Raw genomic sequence first — 20,071 nt, 5'->3', positions numbered from 1 at the left:
ATATAATGAAAAGAAGAAACAAAACAGAAAGGTGTATGTTCTACAAGAACTTAAGAAAAATAAATTAAAAACATATTTTTATTTCTAGATAATGTTTAGAAAGAGACTGGAGATAAGCATAGCAAAATGTCATCAGTGGTTGAATGGGAGTAAATTATAAGTGATTTTTTTTTCTTCTTCTCCCTGCTAATGTTTTCCAATTGTCTCCCCCCAAAGCATGTCTTTTCTAATGAGAAAAAAATCTATGTTATTGCATTTTAAAGTTTAAAGGCAATGGAACACGAAACTGAGAGAGCACTAAACAGCTCCAACAAAGGAATCTGGGGAGACTGCCAATGGCATTTCTTTGGGTACCAGGAACACACAAGACATACTGGAGAGTCCTTAACCTATGAAAAGCAGGACAGACCTAATTACAAATGAAGAAGGCACTGAACAGAGAGGTAATAGTGGAGAAAGGGATGGGGAAGAAGGGTGTGCTCCAAGAGCACCTGAGGGAGGCAAGCTCCAGATTAGACTGTGTGACATCTAGCAGATGGGGCCAAGAGCATTAGCACTGTGTCAGGAAAGAATGTCAGGTACCTGCATAGAGAGCCTCATGGGGCCAGCACTGGGAGAAACCTCATCCAAACAGCACAATACACAACAGCAGCCTGCAGCTAAGTGCTCTTGATGGGCACTTGAGTGTGTTTGTCAATGGAATAAACTGTGAGGACAATTCATGAACTGATTTCAGAGGCTCCATATGAAAAGATAAGATAATTTTACTGGTTCTATAATGAAATTGTAATATTTTGATATATTGGATTACACAAAATATATTATTAATTTGACCTACTTCTTATAATGTGACTACTAAAAACTTTATACAGGTGCCCTACATTTATGGCTCAAATAACATCAGAAGTAGCGAGATCAAGACTAACCCTTTCAATTTACAGATTACAAAATTGGGCTAGAGATGGCTAAGCAGCTAGAACCAGTTAGTGGAAGACACACAGCAAGTTAATAAAAATGATGACACCAACACACAGAGATCTTAACACCAAAATCATCCCCTTGTTCCCTCACCCAACATATATGTTGAAGGCTTCACTCTAGGGGTGTTTAAATAGCATATTTACTTAGTTTATGGAAATCAGGGTTATTGTCATCTGATGTTCTGCAAACTTGGAGTGACTAAAATTTTTCCCTATTGACTTTTTTGTGACTTTGAAAGCTGTCTCTGTGGGGATATTTTTGAATGTTTCATTCACTCATTGTTTCAGCCAGGCAAGTTTGTGAGGCGAAGTTACTTATCTGTTGCTGTGACCATGACCAAGACAACTTATAGAAGGAAGAGTCTATTTGGCTTATGGTTCCAGAAGGGTAGGAGTCCATGATGGCAGGGAGGCATGATGGTGGAGGTGGCGAGAGCAGGATGCTGAGAGCTCACACCTTCAAGCACACAGGGGAAGCAGAGAGAGCAAAACTGGAAACATGACAAGGCTATGAACTCTCAAAATCTACCCCCAGTGACACTTCCTCCAACAAGGCCACACCTCCGTAGGTTCCATGACCTTCCCCAAACAGCACCAGCAACTGATCAAGTACTCAAATACTTGAACTATGGGGGATAATTCACATTCAAAGTACCACAGGTGGTAGGGAATGTTTCATAGGTAGAGCCCACACATAACTATCACCATAGAATGAGGTCTCAATGTTCTCAGTAATAAAAAACAAACTAGATCCTGGTGTTTTTCCCGTACACCTTTATATTAGCTAGGTTTATACTAGCTCTAGATGAAGTTGGAAAATTGCAGAGGCCAACGCTTGCTTGCTTTGGTTTTGCTTTCATGGTGAAATATAAAGAAGCAAAGCTACAGTTTCTTGCACTTGTCAAGATTCTTATAGCTGAGACTGGGAGTTTCCTACCCAATTGTTGTCTCTCCTTCCTTCCTAATGGAGCCTTGATTCTGGAAGAGATGGCTGAAAGCTTTCCTAATTGAACTACATTTTCCAGCATCCTCTTCAGTTAAGAGATGTCATATAACACAGACCAGGCCAAAGAGACATCATGGGAAGTTACCAGGTGCAGCTGGAGAGAAAGAAAGTTCTTCAAAAGGGTCTGACTTCGCTACCATGCTACCTTTGCCCTTTGATGTTCTTCCTCTTTCTAGACATACTGCTCACAGTGTGGAACATAAACCTACCACTTGGGATGTTGAGATGAGAAGATACTGAGATGGCTGAGTGGAAAAACCCTGATGACATCCTAGAACAACCTCACCAGGCCCAGGCTTCCTCCTCCAGAATTCATGTAAATGAGAAAAATAAAAACACAATTTGATCCTCAGGTCAACATGCTCAAAAGTCAAATACAATTTCTAATACAGGAGCCAACAATGCATCTCCTATCTGCCTGTCACAAGGTATGAAATGACTTTAAGAGAAAAGCCCATTTTAAAATGTAGGGAGTTTCCCAAATCTCAGATTTACCCCAGAGCAAACACTTGGTCCTAAAGAACCTAGCAAGTTATCAAGCAATATAAGCCCAATGCAACTGCAGACACCCTTGAAACAATACATTTGGTAAAGGCTCAATGGTTTTGTGATTTGGAACAAAGTGGGGGAAAAAATAAACAGGACCCCTCTGTCAAGTAACATCAGTTACTCAGGATCACTGGCATGTCTGGTGCCCTGGAGCAAGTCATGAAGGACTTAGTAGCTAGCTTGTTAGGAACCACCTAGAACCTCCAGACCTAGATATCAGCTAATCTCTTGCATTGATTTAAAACATACCAATGCCATCTCAATTGGGGAATCTCATTTGGAAATGTCTAGAGTCATGGATATCTTTAAAAGTAATGAAGTTACTCATGTCTAAGTCTCAGAGTAAGAGCTACCATCAAGAGCAACAGCACAGGAAAAGCAACCTACACTGCCATACTAAAACTCACTTTGCAACCTCAGCTTCTCACTCAGGGAAATCAAAACTTTGAAGTAGAGCTTAAATTTAGCTCTTGTTATCCTTGCATAAGTTGAATTTTTATTTTTAAAGCAAAATTGAAAAGTTAAACAAGAGTCATACCTCTTTAGAATTTATTTTTGTTTTATATATGCAATGTAATCAATAAACTATAGGAAAAATTGTTCATGGTGGTGTGTGGGGTGGGGAGTTTCTGGCAATGAGTAAGGGGGTCAACAGATTACCTGGGATTCCAAGAGGAGTCCATAAGTCTAGAAAGGTCACCAGAACAAAAGGTCTAACAACTGCTGAGTCCATGGAAAGATAAGCATAAACAGCCTTATTCTTTGGTGGCAGAGTTTTAGTGCCTGAGCTAGCTGAGGACCTTATTTATAGTCACGCAGCATGGCAAAGTCTACCTTCTGCAAAGTGGAAAGGTAAATGAAAATGTGGACTCAATCCCAGCTGACTCTGTGATTTGGGGCAAGACACTTAATCCCCTTGAGCCTTTCCCATTACTTGTAGCAACTGGCCAGTGATGGTGTTATTATTTGAGGTATATAGAACTGTTGCAAGGCACATGTTGTCCTAAAGATGATGAAAGTGTGGTTCAGGAAGGCTAAGCATTTTGCCCACAATCAGCCAGCTAAGAAATAGTAAGGTGAAAGTATATTCAAATCTAGGTAAGGCTCGCCTACCTCCATGACCCCAAGACTCGGCCTATAGTACTTAAATTATGGCCCAGTGAGCCCTGCACCCTATTTTCTTTATTTTACAGGTACAAAGATCCAGAATGTCCCAGAAAAGTAGCCAATTCCCAGAGAAGATGCCGTGGTCCTCAGGAGACGATCTCAGGTGGCCCACTCTGTCCTAATGGAGATGATCATGCTGGGTAGTATCAGGAGCTCAGCCACACTGCAGCCTCAGAGCTGGGCCAGGTGCTACCAAAACAATCACCTGAAGAGCTTAATATACATGCCCAAACTCCACCTCAGATGACCCATGTCTGAATCTTAATTGAGGGCTGGTCTGTAGGTACTCACAGTTTTGAAATAAACTGGGAGTGGAAGAAGGCAGGGTCACTGTGTCAGTGGTTGTTCTTTCTCTCCAGGCAAGCTGGGAAATGCAAAACTGAGACCAAGAAGAAGCATTAGTCATGGCGATATTAAGCCCCTCTCAACCCAGAGGCGTTGATATTCTCAAGTTGAGAAAGATGAAGAAGTTCGAGGCTCTGGAACAATCAATCATACCCATTCCACCTGCACTGATTCTGCTGTCTCAAACATCTTGAGAGGAGCCATCGATGGCAGAGCTGAGCAGATGATCCCTGCTGACTAAAGGGGGAAAGACTCAGACCCTCTATTGAGTGGTTCCAGTCATCTCTACAGAGGTATGAAGTGAGGTTGGAACAGAGAGGCAAGAACCCCAAACAAAGACCATTTCAGGGGAGCAAGTCCTAGCTAGTGTCCCAAATGCTTCTGGTGTTCCAGTTGGATAAAGCTGCAGACCCTCCCTCTGAACAGAGGCAAGGTTCTTCCCCACTCAGAGCACAGGATCTGCAAGCCAACAGCCTCTAAGGCCCAAAATGGATGCATTGATGTGCTGCCATCTCTATTCTGGGCTGGGAAATCCTTGCCCCCAGTCTCAGGGATCCTAGCACACAAGTATCAACCATCTTTAGGTTGGCTGCTTAGCCCAAGGTCATGAGACTATGTTGGGGCAGTCTGCATCCAGTGGACGAAGGACTGGTAGATGAAGGACCAAAAACTTGGTTTCTTTGTCCTAACTTGGGACAATTCAGGAAGATCACTGGAGCTCCCTCCCTTTCCCATGAGGCCACCTGAGGCCTTTGATGTGAGCATTAGAGCACAATACCTCCTATTGCTCAATCCCACTCCTTCCCCAACCCTCTGCTACCCCAGGGATTATATGAAATCTGCACACTACCCCCTGCCTCCGTCTGTTTTCCAGAAGACAAATCTGCAGCAAGCAGCCTTACTTCCCCCATAGTAGTATGGCATCAGCGCTAGGAGCAAAGTGGGAGGAAGGCCAGGCCAAGTTTCCTAGCCACAGGAGGAGAGAGGAGGGACCTGACAGAACCTACCCTTGGCCAAGATACAGCCAGCAGAGAAGCTGGGGGCTCTACCTGTGAATAGAAAAGAATGATTCTCTGGTCATGTGACCCCCTAAGTAGCTCCATGGGAAGACAGAGAAGGGAAGGAAGGACTTAGACAGTGGGAGGTGAGTCTGGGGATATAGCTCAGTTGGTAGAGTGTTTGCCTAGCATGCATAAAGCCCTGTGTTTTATTCCCATGCCACATAGACCAGAGGTGATGGTGTATGTCCATTATCCTAGCATTTAGGAGGTGGGAGGCAGGACAATCAGAAGAAGTTCAGGGCTATCCTCAGATATATAGTAAGTGTGAGGCCAGCCTGGGATACATGAAACTCTCTCTAAAAGAAAAAAGAAGAAAAATAAAGGTGAAAAATGGGTTTGAGTCCCACCCAGTTATCCTAAAAGAATTTCTCTGGCATCTACCTGTCATTTTACAGATGGGGGACAGGAGGATGATGTCATCAGACTAGAGCTCACTTTAGTACCAAATTATTCTTAGTCCTATTCAAAAAATGAAGAAACAAAACTTCCCAGCTTCTAGGGACTATAGCCAGGATTGCAAAACAGGACCTACGACATGTGTTCTTAACCACTAAGCCACACTACAGAGAAATGATGAATGCCTCTAATTGGCATTTCAAACAGAGTCCAGAGAGATGAAAAGGCTTGGCCAAGATCGCACAGCTTCTTGGTGGCAGCTTGCCTTAAAGAAACAATTCATGAGCCCCTTTCTATGAGCCTACCATTGCCACAGTGTCAGATTTCATGTTACCCTCCAGGAAGTTTATGTGTGATGTAGAGGCTAGCTTACCATCCCAGGAGTCTGTGGTTAGAGAGCAGTGCATCTTCCTCAGACAATTATGCCCAACATAGCTTGGCAAGAGTCACTCACCTATGGCAGGAACCAGAACCACAATCCAGCTCTTGGGACCGAGAACACTGCACACACCATCCAGCTCCACCCAGACACTAGCGTTCCACAACCCTGCCCTCACCCCAGCTCATCTTTCCACTGCCAAGAGGGACCCAGGGTCCCCTGAAGGCACTTCTAAATTCAGCAATCCAACTGCCACCCACCCAGGAGGGCCTGGGCTACCCCTTTGTTCCAGATGCCACAGCTGAGCCACAAGCATTCCTGAAGCATGGCCCTGGCTCAGGATAAAACCAAAGCTGTCCCTGTGCTAATTAGTGGCCCTGAGAGGTTAGGCACACTGACAATTAATGGCTCCATCTCTTTGTTTCCTGCTGGTGTATTATTAATTCATTCAGCCTCTCCTGTGGGACCAGAGAGATAACACAGACAGTGAAAGTTCACATTTCAATGTGAGGCTGAGTTGCAGAGGGGTATTGGGAACAGCAGCAGGCCTGGGGTAAGGGAGTGAGGGCACAGTGGAGAAGGCTCCTCCACAGACCTGCTCCTAGGAATTGATCCTACAGAAATACAAATTCACATCGTAGGTTTTCCTTGGTGACTCCCTCTGATAAAGCCTGCTTGAGCCATGCTCAGGCATACTATGTAGCCTTAAAGAGACATTAGGGACACCTCTCAAGAAACTACCAAGGAAAGATGCCCACCCTATACTGTCATTATTTTTTTAAATATTTTATTTTATTTTTATTTTATGTGTATGAGTGTATTGCCTGCATGTAGGTGCGTGTACCCATGTCATTCAATGCCGCAGAGGTCAGAAGAGAGCTTCAGATTCCCCTGGAACTGGAGTTAAGGGCGGTTCATAGCTGCCATGTGGGTGCTGGGAATCGAACCCAGGTCCTCTGCAAGAGCAGTCAGTGCTCTTAACCGCTAAGCCATCTCTCCAGCCCCTACTGTCATTATTTTTAAATAAAAGAACAAAAACAAATCGCCGACCTCTAGGTCTAGTGTGAGTTCACTTTATTGACAGAGAAAAGGGAAGGAAGGGGGAAGGGAGGAACAAGCTGTGCTTTACAGTTTAGGCAGTAGAGATGAGAGAGGGGAGCAAGAGCAGTGGATGGTAGCCTGGGAGGGCTGAGATCAGTGGCGACAAGGATATAAAGTTGGACTTGACCCCAGTATATACCCAGTTACATCAGGCCCACACTCTCCCCACCCCAATTCACACTGTCTCCAGAACTAACCACAGTCCTGACCCATTCTAAGAACAAAGCCTTACTCTGCCTTCTCTGTAAGTCTGGGGGCAGGGATGGAGGCTTCTGTCACTAAGCACAGCAGGTAATGAGGCTCATCTTAAAGCACTGAGTAAGCATAATGCAGCTAGGTAGCAGACCCTGAGCACTGCTGCAGAGAGTCTGCAAGGGACCCTGGGCAAGAGGTAGAAGGAAAGGAGGAGGCAAACATTGCAGGCATTCCTCCTTCCTCCATTCAGAGGAAGAAAAATGTGGAGAAAGGTCCACAAACAGAAGAGGAGGAAGAGAGGAGCGGGCCAGACTGAAGACCAGTGAGCAGAAGGGACACCCAGTGTGGAGAGGAGAGGAGAGAACCCCAAGCCTAAAGGCCAACAGGTGACTATACCTCAGCTTTCTCAAATGATACTGTGAGCTGATGTTCTTAACCATCTTGCTTATCTCAGTGCCTGGAAGTTTGTAGGTATGTTGCAACCCTGTATGTATGTGTCTGTAACAGTTTTTTTTTTTTCACCCCCAAAGCCCAAAGTTCAAAGCAGATTCCTTCAGCTCTGTTCACAGTTCAGCACTGTGTTCCTACTGTGTCTTCCTCCATCCTGTCATATCCAAGAGATGTCCTCATCTTCTCTCTGGACTCTCTCCATGTAGCACAGGCACCCAGGTGAGCTTTCAGGAGCAGGATGGAAAACTGATGCAGGCTGGTGAAGGGTGGCGGAACCCTGGCTGAGATGGGAACCCCTGAACTGGTGCTTACCTGCTCTGCCAAGACTCTCCAAAAGCCTTCTGGCTTCTACTTCCTGGCCTGTCATTTGATGGGTGGCCTCTATGCTGCCCCAAACCTCTCAGATCAGACTGCGGCATTAGGAAAAAAACTTCCAAGACTATGGCTGCAATGCACAGAAATAACCACTTGGGGACACCATATAAGAACAAAACCATTTCTTCAGTGGGAAAATATGACTTCTTGTGCAGTTGGCAGTAGAGGGCGTCACTTTTACCATTTATTTTTTGTTGGTGGTGTTCAGAAAGGTGACTGGGGACAGAATCTTGATATATTTAGAATGCTGAAGGTGTTCCTTCTGATGATACTAAGGTAAGGCCCACACAGGCTGAGTGGGGACAAGAGAGATGGTACAGAAAAAGTACATGCCACACCAAAGTCGATGGCACACATGAGGCAGACAGGGTTCTGAGCACAGGTTGTGATCACAGACTCCTCTCTCCAGCCTTCCTTCCAGTCTTGACCTTTAGAATAAAGAACTGGGCAAGATCTCATGCTCCCTTGGTTCTCGGGTGTCTTGCAATGGAAAAGATGAAAACACGTGCTTTCTCCCAGGGCACCCATAGCCTCAGCAAATGAGCAGAGAGGCCGGGCACACATGCTTCTTAGTCCTTTGTTCTTTTCTTTTCTTTTCATTCTGGTTTTTTAGATAAGGTCACACTATGTAATCCAGGCTAGTCTCAAGCTGTAGATCTTTCCACCTCAGCTTCCTGAATGCTAAAATGGCATGTGTGAGCCACCATACCTGGGTACTTGTGCCTCTTGAAAGACAAGAGTCCCAAGCCCCTGAGCAGGAACCCTTCTTATCCAGTGCTGAGGGATCTAAGGAAGGGTTCACTGCTGAGAATCAAAACTGCACGGCTTCAGGTTACATCAGGATTATTCCCTCGCCCTCCTCTCTAGAGGGAAAGTTTTCAGAACTGTGGTTTGAAGCGGGATGGGGGGGGGCAGGAATTATGGAAAGGAAAAGTCACTAGAGTTCAGGCCTACAAATAGGCCCTTGTTTTGAATCCTTCAAAACCAAGTAAAGAAAATTCAAGTATACCGAAGTTGCCAACCAAAGGCCTCTGTGAGTGTGCATGTGTGTGTGTGCATGTTCATGTGTGGGTGTACACATGGAGGACAGAAGTCATCAGGTTCCTTCCTCAGTAGCTCTCCTCCTTATTTTTGAGACAAGGTCTCTCACTGAAACTGGAGCTCACAACTAGGCTAAGTGGTCTGGCCAGTGAACCTTAGAGATCCTCCTGTCTCTCCCAGTACTGAAATCACAGGCACATACAAGCCCAGCTTTTTATATGGGAGTTAGGGATCAAACTTGGGTCCTCATGCTTGTGCAGCAAACACTTTACTAACTGAGCCATCTTCCCAGCCCCCAAAGACCTATCTTAAAGCAAATCCTCAGGACTCACTCAAATTGTGTCAGTTCTTGCGGGGAGCCTGGTCCCTAGATTCTCTGTACCTTCCTGTTCTGCTCAGAATCCCAAGAAAGCAAGTCATATGCTGCAGGTCTCTTCTTGGCTGGTGGCTCTCAAATGTGTTGCTGGCTAGAGATAACAGAGTGTTAAAGGCTCACAATTTCTGTGTTCTGTTGGCATCTGTCCTGCTTTTTGCAAGCCCTATTATACAACGCTAGGATCCCAAATGCTTCCCCTTTGAGGGAGGGAGTTGGACCTTACAGGGCTGCAAACTCAGGGCCCCTCAGGGCCAGCCTGTCATCCAAATGGGTGAATCTAGCCCAGGATAAACAATAGGGTTTGGTGAAAACTGAAGTGACCTGGAGAACTCCTAGCCTCCCCTAAGCAGACAACTTGAGATGGATTTAAGATATCATATCATTCAACAAAGGGCTTTAATTTAACTAAATTCTTCCCCACATCTCTGCTGCAATGGTTTACACAGATACTAGTAGTCTAAGAAGGAAACCAAGTTGTGCCTATTTTGCCAGCAGGTGGCAGCACATGCAACTAGACCTGAAGGGGTATGCTGCTTTTCAAAGGCCAGGGAAAAAAATTGGCCTAAACCTCAAGGTAAAGATGTATGTTTCCCACAGAATTTGTGGGGATGTTGAACATAGTGTAAATGTTTGTGAGAATGTTGTTTGGATGTTTGAGTTGTCTTTCCTCCCAATCTGGCTGCCCACTTCTTATTGTCCCCCAAGTCAGCATAGAAGCAGGGCAGATGAAACAGAAGTAGGGTGGGACTCACAGGGCACTGATTATCACAGAGGAATGGTTCCTGTGAAGCACCATCAGCCAGTTGCCTAACCTCTCAGGACTCCTACTCCCTGGTTCCCTTGCCTCTGTAGTAATTGGATGGTGCTGATGGTAACTGCTGATATGCATGGATTGCCTCCTTGTGACTGTCACTGTGCATTTCCACATCTGCCCACCCACGTGCTGCTGAGATCCATTGGTGTCTTCACAGACCTCAACTCTGAGTCAGTCACTGCTCCATGTGCTTCAGCACCCTTTGGATGCCCACAGCAGATGGTAATGGCAAGTGATAGTGAAATTGAGGAACCAGACACTGGGGAAATGGCCACATAGTGGGCCAAGAGCATTGCATGCTGTTTCTTCTACAAGGCAGTTCAAACAGGTTTCTATACCCATCTGTAATATTCTTTGGTATTGTATTAGTATAAAAATATTAGAGTACAGATGATAGTACTAATCTATATACTCTTTCCTCATCTAGCAGAGGAGGAAAATGAGATTCAGAGGGCTAAATATTTTGCTTAAAATCAAAGACAACATTCTATAATGATCAAATTGAGACAGAAAGAAGGAAAATGCCTAACAATCTACACTTAGGCAGCCTTGCTTTCAACCCGTGAGGTCCACACCTGGTGTCCTGAACCAGACCTGACAATATGGCTGGGGATGACAGAGGCCATGTGAGGATCTAGTTCATAATTATCAGCATACCATTCACTCACAAATACTAACTACAGATGTTGCTCTCGGTAATGGCACTGGGCATATGAACAGCCCTCGGGGGAGGATCAGACCAGGGAGTAAATGCCACTTCCCCGTGACTCTGACACTTGTCTGAGGAAGCAGCCAGCTGAAAATGGTGACAAGACATGCAGTCACATATCTATTGTAGACTGTGTGGTGAGAGCACTCTTTCTGAGGAGATATCTAAGGCCTAAATGACGAGTGAATGGACTCTGTTAAGATCTGAAGAAAGAACATGCTAAACAAAGGATGGAAACAGGGAGGAAACGTAAGGAGACTCAGTCTGGGCTTGAAAGCAGACTGCTGCCAGGAATGCAGAAAGTGAGAGCATGACAGGGTCAGGGCAAGCAGTCAGGCACAGACCAGACGGGGCGGATGAAAAGCCAGAGCCAGAAATACAGATCATCCTCTGATGCAAAGGGAAGCTGTCCGTTTGTGAAGTGGCCTGTGATGGACATATTCTCTGATTCCAGGGAAACAAGGATACAAGGGGAGAGACCAGTTAGGAGACCACTATGAAGGTCCAAGTGACAGTGACTTAGAAATGGTTGGCAACAATGAGGCTGGAGGATTTGCCTGTGGCACATGTCTGAGAGATGGTGTCAACGGGGCTTGCTAACTGGCCAGGAATGAGGGAAAAGACAAAGAGAAATAAAAGATAACGAGACTGTTTGCTTGGGCAACTGGATCAACTGTACTGTGTCCTGAGAGAAGGAGAAACCACGGGGGACAAACTGGGTTAGAAAAGGATGAGGAAATTTGTTCCAGTCATGTTCTATCTCAGATGCTGGGCAACAGTACAGAGATACCAGGCAAGAATTTGGCTACAAGAGGCAAAGATTTGGGTGTTGGGGTGGTGACACAGCATGTAAGGGAGCTTACTGCAAAAGCATGAGGACCTGGGTTTGAATCCCCAGAACCCACATTAAAGAAAAGCTGGACACAGCTGCACACAATGCTTGTAATTCCACAAGTTGGAGGGAAGAGAGAGGAGGATCACTGGGACTTGCTGGCCACAATCTACTTCCAGGTTCAGTGAGAGACTCTGTCTCAAGGGAATCAGTTAGAGAGTGAAACAGCAGGAGTGACATCACATGCACAGGACACACACATGTGCATATACCATATACCCCACCACCACAACACACACATGTGGGGGGTGATCGAAGATTCCTGCCACTTCCTTAGAGCAATACTAGTCATTGCAGGGGACACTGAAACCCAGAGGATGCTTTAACAGAATAAGCACAGCTGTGGGGTCAGAGGACCTGGTGTGAATCCCAGGTTCTCTCGTAAGGGACAAGTTGTTTAGCATCTTTAAGACTTAGTTCCCAATGTATAAAATAGCAGTGTTTTATATTTTCTTTTCTCAAACATCTATTGCATGTCTATTATGTGCCAGGCACTGTGCTAAGTGATGGAGACACTGTGGAGAGCAGACAGACTTCTCTGCACACAGACTAGAGGGGGAAACAGACATGTAAATAGGCAATTACAATATAGTGTGATAACTACTATGATTATGGAAATACCACTTCCCTCTTCATAGAGTAAGTCATGCCAGCCTACGCAGACCTTAAAGTTACACATAATTTCCTTTCTTCCAAACCTATATGTAATAATAGTTCTGTATGAAATGTTTCTGTTCTTTATAATAGTACCTATTATTTGCATTAGTATAAATAATACATGCAAAGCATCTAGCACATAGCCAGTGCTCAATCAATGGCAATAGTCATCATTAAGACAGGCTCCTGACCTAGCACTATCTCTCACTTTGGGCCTCATTTTTCTCTTCTATAAATTAGGAATAGTAACAGTTAGTGTATGTGGTCACTGTAAGGATCAGATGAATAGTATATATGAAAACATTGTATAAGCTGGAGAGAATTATATTAAAGAACTTCATTACTAAAACATGGTCTCATGGTACTTGTTAAAGTTACAAACCTTAGTATACAAGAAGTATTAACCTACAAGTCTTTATAACCCATACACCAGGCCTGAAGAAATCTCTTAATAGGTTCTTTGGAAAAAACCACTCTGTACTAGATAACCTGTTTCATTGGATAACAGATGAACAGTTGTCTTTAGAAAGCACCTGGAGTACTTCCATAGGAAACAGGCTGTTACTCTGGGTATCCTCCTCCTCTCTCAACCCTTCCCCAGCCAGCAACTAGCTCAGCCCACTACAGGCAACAGGATATGGGAAATTCCCAAGTTGGTTTCTAGTATGCCTCATGTATCACCAGAGTCCTGACTTGGTGCCAAGGAAGTGGGATTTGTAAAATTGGCTCTCTGTGTGTATGTGTGTGTGTGGGGTGTGTGTGTGTGTGTGTGTGTGTCTGTCTGTCTGTATGTGTGTCTGTGTGTGTGTGTCTATGTGTGCTTGTACATACAGTAGTGGGCTGTCAGCTGTGTGGGTGGAGGACAAGGCCCTGGGAGGAGCCAAGCTGGCAGAGAAGGCTTCCTGATTCCCTACTGCAGCAAATCCATGCCCTGAGAAAGGACCAGAAGGATGCTGTTTACAGAACCCAAGTCAGAAGCCAGAAGGCAATAGACATGGGGTTCTAGAAGCCCCGAGGAGGAAGGCAGAGAAGGCTCCTCACTTCCTTTACTGGTTGTTCAGATGGAGTCTGCAGCCTGTACAACCACACAGCATGGCTGACCCAGGGAACTCAGCTGCCAACTTCCCTGGAAGCCAGCTGCACCTCCCCCTACCCCCATACATTATTATCATTCCTTCAATAAATACTTATCATGAGCTAATCACATATCAGATACTGTCCTCACCCTGCAGATAAGACAGCATTCCTGGTTACACTCCAGTGCAAAATGTGTGTGTCTGTGTGCTGGGGAAGCAAAAGCTATGATGAAAAATGATATAAAACAAAAAGGAGATGGTGGGTGGGGATGTTGTATTCTGTATGAATGATCAGGAGGTCCCTCTGGGCAGCGAAGGACGAGCTGTACAGGTAGATGGGGGAAGAGCAGTGTAGGTAAAAGGATCCACCAAGCCAAAGGTGAGCATGATCAGGACCTCTTCAAGCAGTGGCAGAGGCAGACATAGCTAGAGCAGGGGGACGGAGGAAACTGAGAATGCAAGTTGGAGCCACGTCCTCTCTGGGAGCACAGGGAGCTGGGGGCAAGAGGTAGGAAAGAGATAGTGCGGGCCTTCACAGGACATGTGAAGGGCTGTGATTTGTGAGGTCGGAAACCACCACGGGGTTCTGAGCTGAGAGCTGCTGTGACACATGGCTAAAGACTGACAGAAACTCCATACAGGTCTTTCCAACTCCTTTGTATATCTGAAGAGATAGAAAAAGAAAGAATTCACGATCCTCCTGCCTCTGCCTCTTCAGCATATCCTACCAGCATGCGCCACCACAACCACAACCGGTGTGAGAAGAATAGATGGTAGGAATTGGCTAGGCAGTTAGGGTAAAAAGACCCCAAAGAAATGTAGCCAGTTTCTTGGCTAAAAGTCAAAACGTCCTTGAGCCTGTTAACAACATACTCTGTTCCAAAGGCCAAAAATGTCAAAAGTATTTGGGAGCTGTTATCTAATCCTTAAAAGATTTTAGGGTTACCTCTTCAGAGGGGGGAATGTTGGAGGGGAGGGAGTGGGCATGGATTTGATCAAAACATCTTATATGCATGTATGAAATTCTCAAAGTTTTTGTAAAATTTTTTTTTAAAAAAGAAAAAAAAAGAATGTTTAGTTGCCAAGAGGGAAATAGACGCTAGCAAGGAAGGGTGGAAATAGGGAGGCTGTTTAAGAGGTAATCAAATTAATTCTCTTGGAAACAATACTTAAGTATTCAGTGCCCCAGCAGTAAAAGTAGAAATAATAATTGTTATGGTCTTGCTCTTCAGTGCCTACCTCCAAAGGCTTGTATACTGAAGGCTTGGTCCCCAGTGCAGCAGCGCTCAGAGGTGGGCCTTTGGGTGGCCATTGGATCTTTGACCTCATGAATGGATCAGTCCATTCATACATTCACAGCTTAATAGTTTGAAGGGAGGGGCACCATTATAAATGTCTTGCTTCCTGATCATCATAAGGTGAGCAGCCTTCCTCTACCATGAACTTCTGCCAGGATGTATGGCCTTGCCACAGGCTTAGAAGCAACTGTTCCAAGAGACCATGGACCAAAATCTCTGAAACCTTGAGCTAAAATAAATGTTTCATCCTTTCAGTTGATTTCTCTCAGGTATTTTGTCATGATGACACAAAACTGACATAATAATGGTAACATTTTCATTCAATTATCACAAGAATAAATGAATTTATATTTGGATGATATCTAGAATAGTGCTTAATATCTAGGGAGGACCATCTAAGTGTTTCTTGAATAGAAATTTTAAAAAGGCAACTTGAAGCAGGGAGCTTATGGTAGAATGGATGAAAAGAGATGCAATACATTTTGAAAGGAGAGCCAAAGGGAACTGGAAAGTACTAGGCATCATGGATGGCATCTTAGAAATAAAAGGGAGGAAGCACCAATATATGATGCAGCTAAATAAATGGGGCCAGTGAGATCACTGGGAAATAAGCCTTGGTGGGAACAGGACAGGTCCTAGACATCTAATGTCCAAGTATTGACAGAAGTAATGATGATGATGATGGTGGTGGTGGTGAAGCATGAAGCAGACTAGATAGACCAACTGAGAGAGATCAGGCATCTTTAACCTTTGCTGACAACTGTTTCTCTTTTAGAAACTAGTGGAAGAAAGAATGTAAAGGGTAGGAGATCTCAAGCGAAAGGTCACCATTTTCCTCTGGAAAACATTTTGTGTCTTTAATATAATTTAATTTGATAGGATGGGAAGTAAGTACAGGGTGAGCGATGGGAACAGCAAAAACATACTAGGATCAATGTCTTATGGGTGCAGTGGGATCAAGGAATCTTGTGAGCACTAATGGGAGCTCACTGGACAGAAAAAGGTGATGATCAGGCAGAAGGAGGCTTGAAACTGAGATGATGGATCAGTGTAGTTATGACAAAGATGTAAAATCACGGAACCAAGATGCAATGAGGCAAAAATGCTGAGGAGATCTTAAAGAGCCAAGAGCCCAAGGCACAGGAACAGACACCTACAAGGGCAGTGAAACTAGCAAACACTCCTGGCATGTGAAGAACTGGGGAAGGAGGCAGTAAATCAAGAGCTAAAATCTTCCTAGAATGAAAGGAGGGACTAGACTCTGTCATTGACTGCAATTAAGAAGAGCCAGTAGGATTATGAGATGGCACGTGTTACACACACTTGTAGCCCCCCATACTCGGGAGACAGAGGCAGGGGGAATAAGAGTTCAAAGCCAAGCCAGCTGTATAACACCTCATGAAAGAAAGAAACAGAGAGACAAAAGGGGGAAATGGGGAGAAAAGAGAACAGAAAGGCAAGAAAAAGGGAAGGGAGGTTAGAAGATTTTGCTAATGTTGGAGTATAAGTTCTAGACAGTGTAATATTGGGATTTAGAGAGTTAGAGAGAGTTGGAAGTAACTCAAAGCCATAAAAGAATCTAGGGATGGGCAGCCATGGTGGTACAGACTACTGGGATGAAGCTGTAAGTGTTGGGGGAGCCCAGACACAGGAGGCAACATCACTGTCTCCATCATTTCCACTTTCTCATCAACCCGTTCTAGTCAGCTTTCTAACTCCATCACTCAAGGTCATTTTCATATTGCCAAAACCAGTATCTCCTCCATCCTCATCTCTTTTGGCCTCCCAGCATATCCTATACAGGTGATGATGCCTTCCTTCTGAAAATACTTTTCTTCTCACTGCTTGCCCGTAGACTCTCTGCATTTCCTTCTCTGCATTTCTTCCCACCTCCTCCACCATTCTCCTCATCTCCTCTGTGAGCTCCTCCTCTACTGCTACATTCCTAAAGACTGACACATCCCCAGGCCATTGATGTATCTTCCCTGCTTCACCTCCCAATGCTCCTGCACAACTGAAAATAGTCTCCTAACCATTCTTACTGACACCCCAGATAGGTGGCTGGATATGAACCCTGATATCCCTCCATTAGCAAGTTGATCTTAAAGAAATGAATCAAAGACTTTTACACATTGCTAATTATGGTATAGCTAGTTCTTCATTAAGTATTATAGGAATTCTCATGGGGACTGGAGAAATAGCTCAGCATTTAAGAGCACTGGCTGTTCTTGCAGAGGACCAGGGTTTGATTCCCAGCATCCACATGGCAGTTAACAACTATTCATAACTCCAGTTCCAGGGGAATTCAATGACCTTTTCTGACCTCTGTGGGAATTGCATGAAATGGGTGCACATACTTACATGCAGGTAATACACTCAAACATAAAAATAAAAGTAATAATAAAGTATTAAGTATTATAGGAATTCTCAAGGTAGACCCTAAGACAGACTTTGAGTGACATGAACAATGTGTAAGCTCCACGAACTTCTTTCACATTTTTCAGAGTCTTGTTAGAAAGATAAGACAAAGAAGTAGAAGATACTTCTGTTGTTTTTTTGTTTGTTTGTTTGTAACAGGGTTCGTCTATATAGCCCTGACTAGTCTAGTACTTACTACATAGCCCAGGCTCACCTCAAACTTGAGGTGATTCTCCTGCCTCAGCTTCTTGAGTGTTGTGATTAGAGGTGTGTACCACCACACAATTAATTTCTTGTGAATATGAAGAAATACTGTCATAGCTATCCACTTCCTCCTGTTCATCTTATGAAGCCATAATGAGATGTCTTACTCGAGGGTACACCACTAGTTAAGTCACCTTGAGAATTTAGTCCCAAGTATATCAATCTCAACTCCAGTTCTCTGGCCAAGACATCTCAATGGCCTGTTGAGATAAGAAATACTATGGGGACAGAATGCGTAAAATCCAGTGGAGGCTATGGGAGGGTGCAGATGGGGAAGGGTATATAAAGATGATTAACATATTCTATATGAAATACACAAAAATTCAACAATTTTTTAAAAAAGAAATATAATGGGATCAAAAGGTACCATATTCTCATGATTCAAATCAGAAAATCTAGAACTAGCATGCCAGGGTTCAAATCACTCATCAATATCAAATTGCAATAACAATGCAGTTATTATCAAGTGGCCTTGAGAAAGTCATTTCCCTGTACCTCATTTGTCAAATGTGGATCATAATTGTACCTACTTCATGGTGGAGTTAGTACATGCAAGGTATGTAGAATGTTTCCTGCCACTTAGAGAGTTGTAAGGCTAAATAAATATTTTATTTTTTATTTTTATTTTTAATGTGTATGAATGTATTGCCTGCATGTATGACAATGCATCTGTGTTGTGCAATGCCTTCAGAGGTCAAAAGAGGGCATTGGATTCTGCTGGAACTGGAGTTACAGACAGTTGTTAGCCACCATGTGGATTATGGACTCGACCCTGGTCCTCTGCAAGAGCAGCCAGTGCTCTTAACTGCTGAGCCAGCTCTCCAATCTCAGAGATTTGTAAGGTTTTAAAAACTAACAGCACTGAGAGATGAACAATACCATTTGTTGAATGGTGGCCACACTCAACTCCTGAATCCCAGGAGCTTGGCACACATTAGGGCTCACCGAATGAATGAACAAACTATTAGGAATTAACATCCACATGAAAGAGAGCAGCAAATTGATGTCTCCCAAGCATACTATCCAGATCATGCACAGAAATCAAGAAGGTAAATCCCACCATGACAACCACTATTGAAAACACCTGTTACTAGTCTCCTTGCACTTTAACAACTCTACCATGTCAGGCAAGAGGAGATAAAGGCATGCAAGGCATAGTGTGCAAACATGCACAATAAACTCTTGAAAGACAAAACAGAGTCCTTATATGGTGTATAAAACTGGGGCAGTTGGAATTAAATGGAAATCTACTTTCATTTAGTTTGTGACTCCTGGGAATAAAATACTAAATTCTCAAGGGGCATGCTTCCAAACTGGCCTAAATCAGAACATAGATCTGTCTGGCATACACAGAAAGAGCAGGGGTGAAGCCATGACTGGCTGCACATCCTGGTAAATATCTTCCCTCCCCTCTAAGGAGAGATTTGCTCCAAATACAGGCATCTAAGTCCACAGTCAGAAAGAGGAGGGCAGTTGCAGTTCCTGAGGGGAACATGAGACAGGTGACTCATGCTGTTATGGATCCTCCATGGCTCACAGAGAGAGACCCCAATTCCTTCTCCCTAGGAACTTAGTAAAACAGGTTAGTTGGGCGGTGGACATGCAACCTTTATTCATCCTTATTTGACAGAGCTCGGTGAGGTTCGGCAGGACCTACAAACTGGATAGTTAGGGCAAGGGCTGACCACAGGGACCTCACAGGGAGGGTCCTAGCCCTGGGTTAGCAGATAGGGAGACAAATCCTCTCCTGCTCCTCTCTGGACTCTGAGACAGCCCTGTCCCCAGGGCCCACCCGCCTGCCATACTCACTCCCACTCCTTGCGCCGGGCCTGCGGGGTGCTTTGCATCTTGTGTGCCTCGTGGGCCTTGATGATGTCCCTCTGCTCGATGAGGCCCCCGCGCCTCCGCTTCATTACCTCGGGGCTCACGGGGAGGAAGGGGCTCGAGCCTGCCTCCAGCGCTGTGCTGCCCTCCCAACCTGGGCCCTCGCCCTCCTGCACCGGGAAGAAGTTGTCGAAGCCGGCCACTGTGGAGCGGGGTGAGGCAGGCAGCATGCCCACTTCGTCGGAGGCATCGGCCTCGAGCAGGGCACATTGCTGTGGCCGCCATGCCTCCTCCTCCGGCAGGGCCAGGACATGGCGGCGCCGGCTGCTGGCCCCGGGCTCAGGGCTCCCACCTGCAGCCAGGCACAGGGCGGGTTCCGGCAGCCTTCGGCCTGGGCTCAGTCCACGCATCTCGGGCACCATCACAGAACATTGCTCTGCCGGGGAAAGGGTGGGCAGAGACAAGGGGCGGGGAAGAGGTGGTGGGAAAGGATCACAGGCACAGGGAAATAAAGAAGAGAGAGAGATTAATGACACCATGGTCCTCCAAGGCCAGGTTTCTGGCTTGCTCAATATTACTTGCCCTGCTAGAGCTCAGTAAGTGGCTGAAATCAGGAGTGTCCACTGTGGACTAGTCTGGGTACTAGGGGTACTGGGTAGCAGAGTTTAAGGAAAGCAGACTTCATTCTTACTATGAAG

The 20,071-nt window shown here is 45.0% G+C and overlaps 1 protein-coding gene across 1 annotated transcript in view; it reads right to left on the bottom strand.

Annotated features, from left to right (window-relative positions):
• Positions 1–19,631, bottom strand: part of Cacna1e (calcium voltage-gated channel subunit alpha1 E) — a 409,810-nt gene extending 390,179 nt beyond the window's left edge. The window contains exon 1 of the mRNA XM_008829746.3: positions 19,359–19,631. Within this exon, the coding sequence (XP_008827968.1) occupies positions 19,359–19,603 (245 nt within the window). The 5' untranslated portion in view covers positions 19,604–19,631. The remainder of the gene's footprint in view (positions 1–19,358) is intronic.
• Between the last annotated feature and the right edge of the window lie 440 nt (positions 19,632–20,071).

Source organism: Nannospalax galili, unplaced genomic scaffold (assembly GCF_000622305.1).
Source record: "Nannospalax galili isolate Female #2095 unplaced genomic scaffold, S.galili_v1.0 scaffold294, whole genome shotgun sequence".
NCBI lineage: Eukaryota > Metazoa > Chordata > Mammalia > Rodentia > Spalacidae > Nannospalax > Nannospalax galili.
This window is presented reverse-complemented; position numbering and strand designations above follow the sequence as displayed.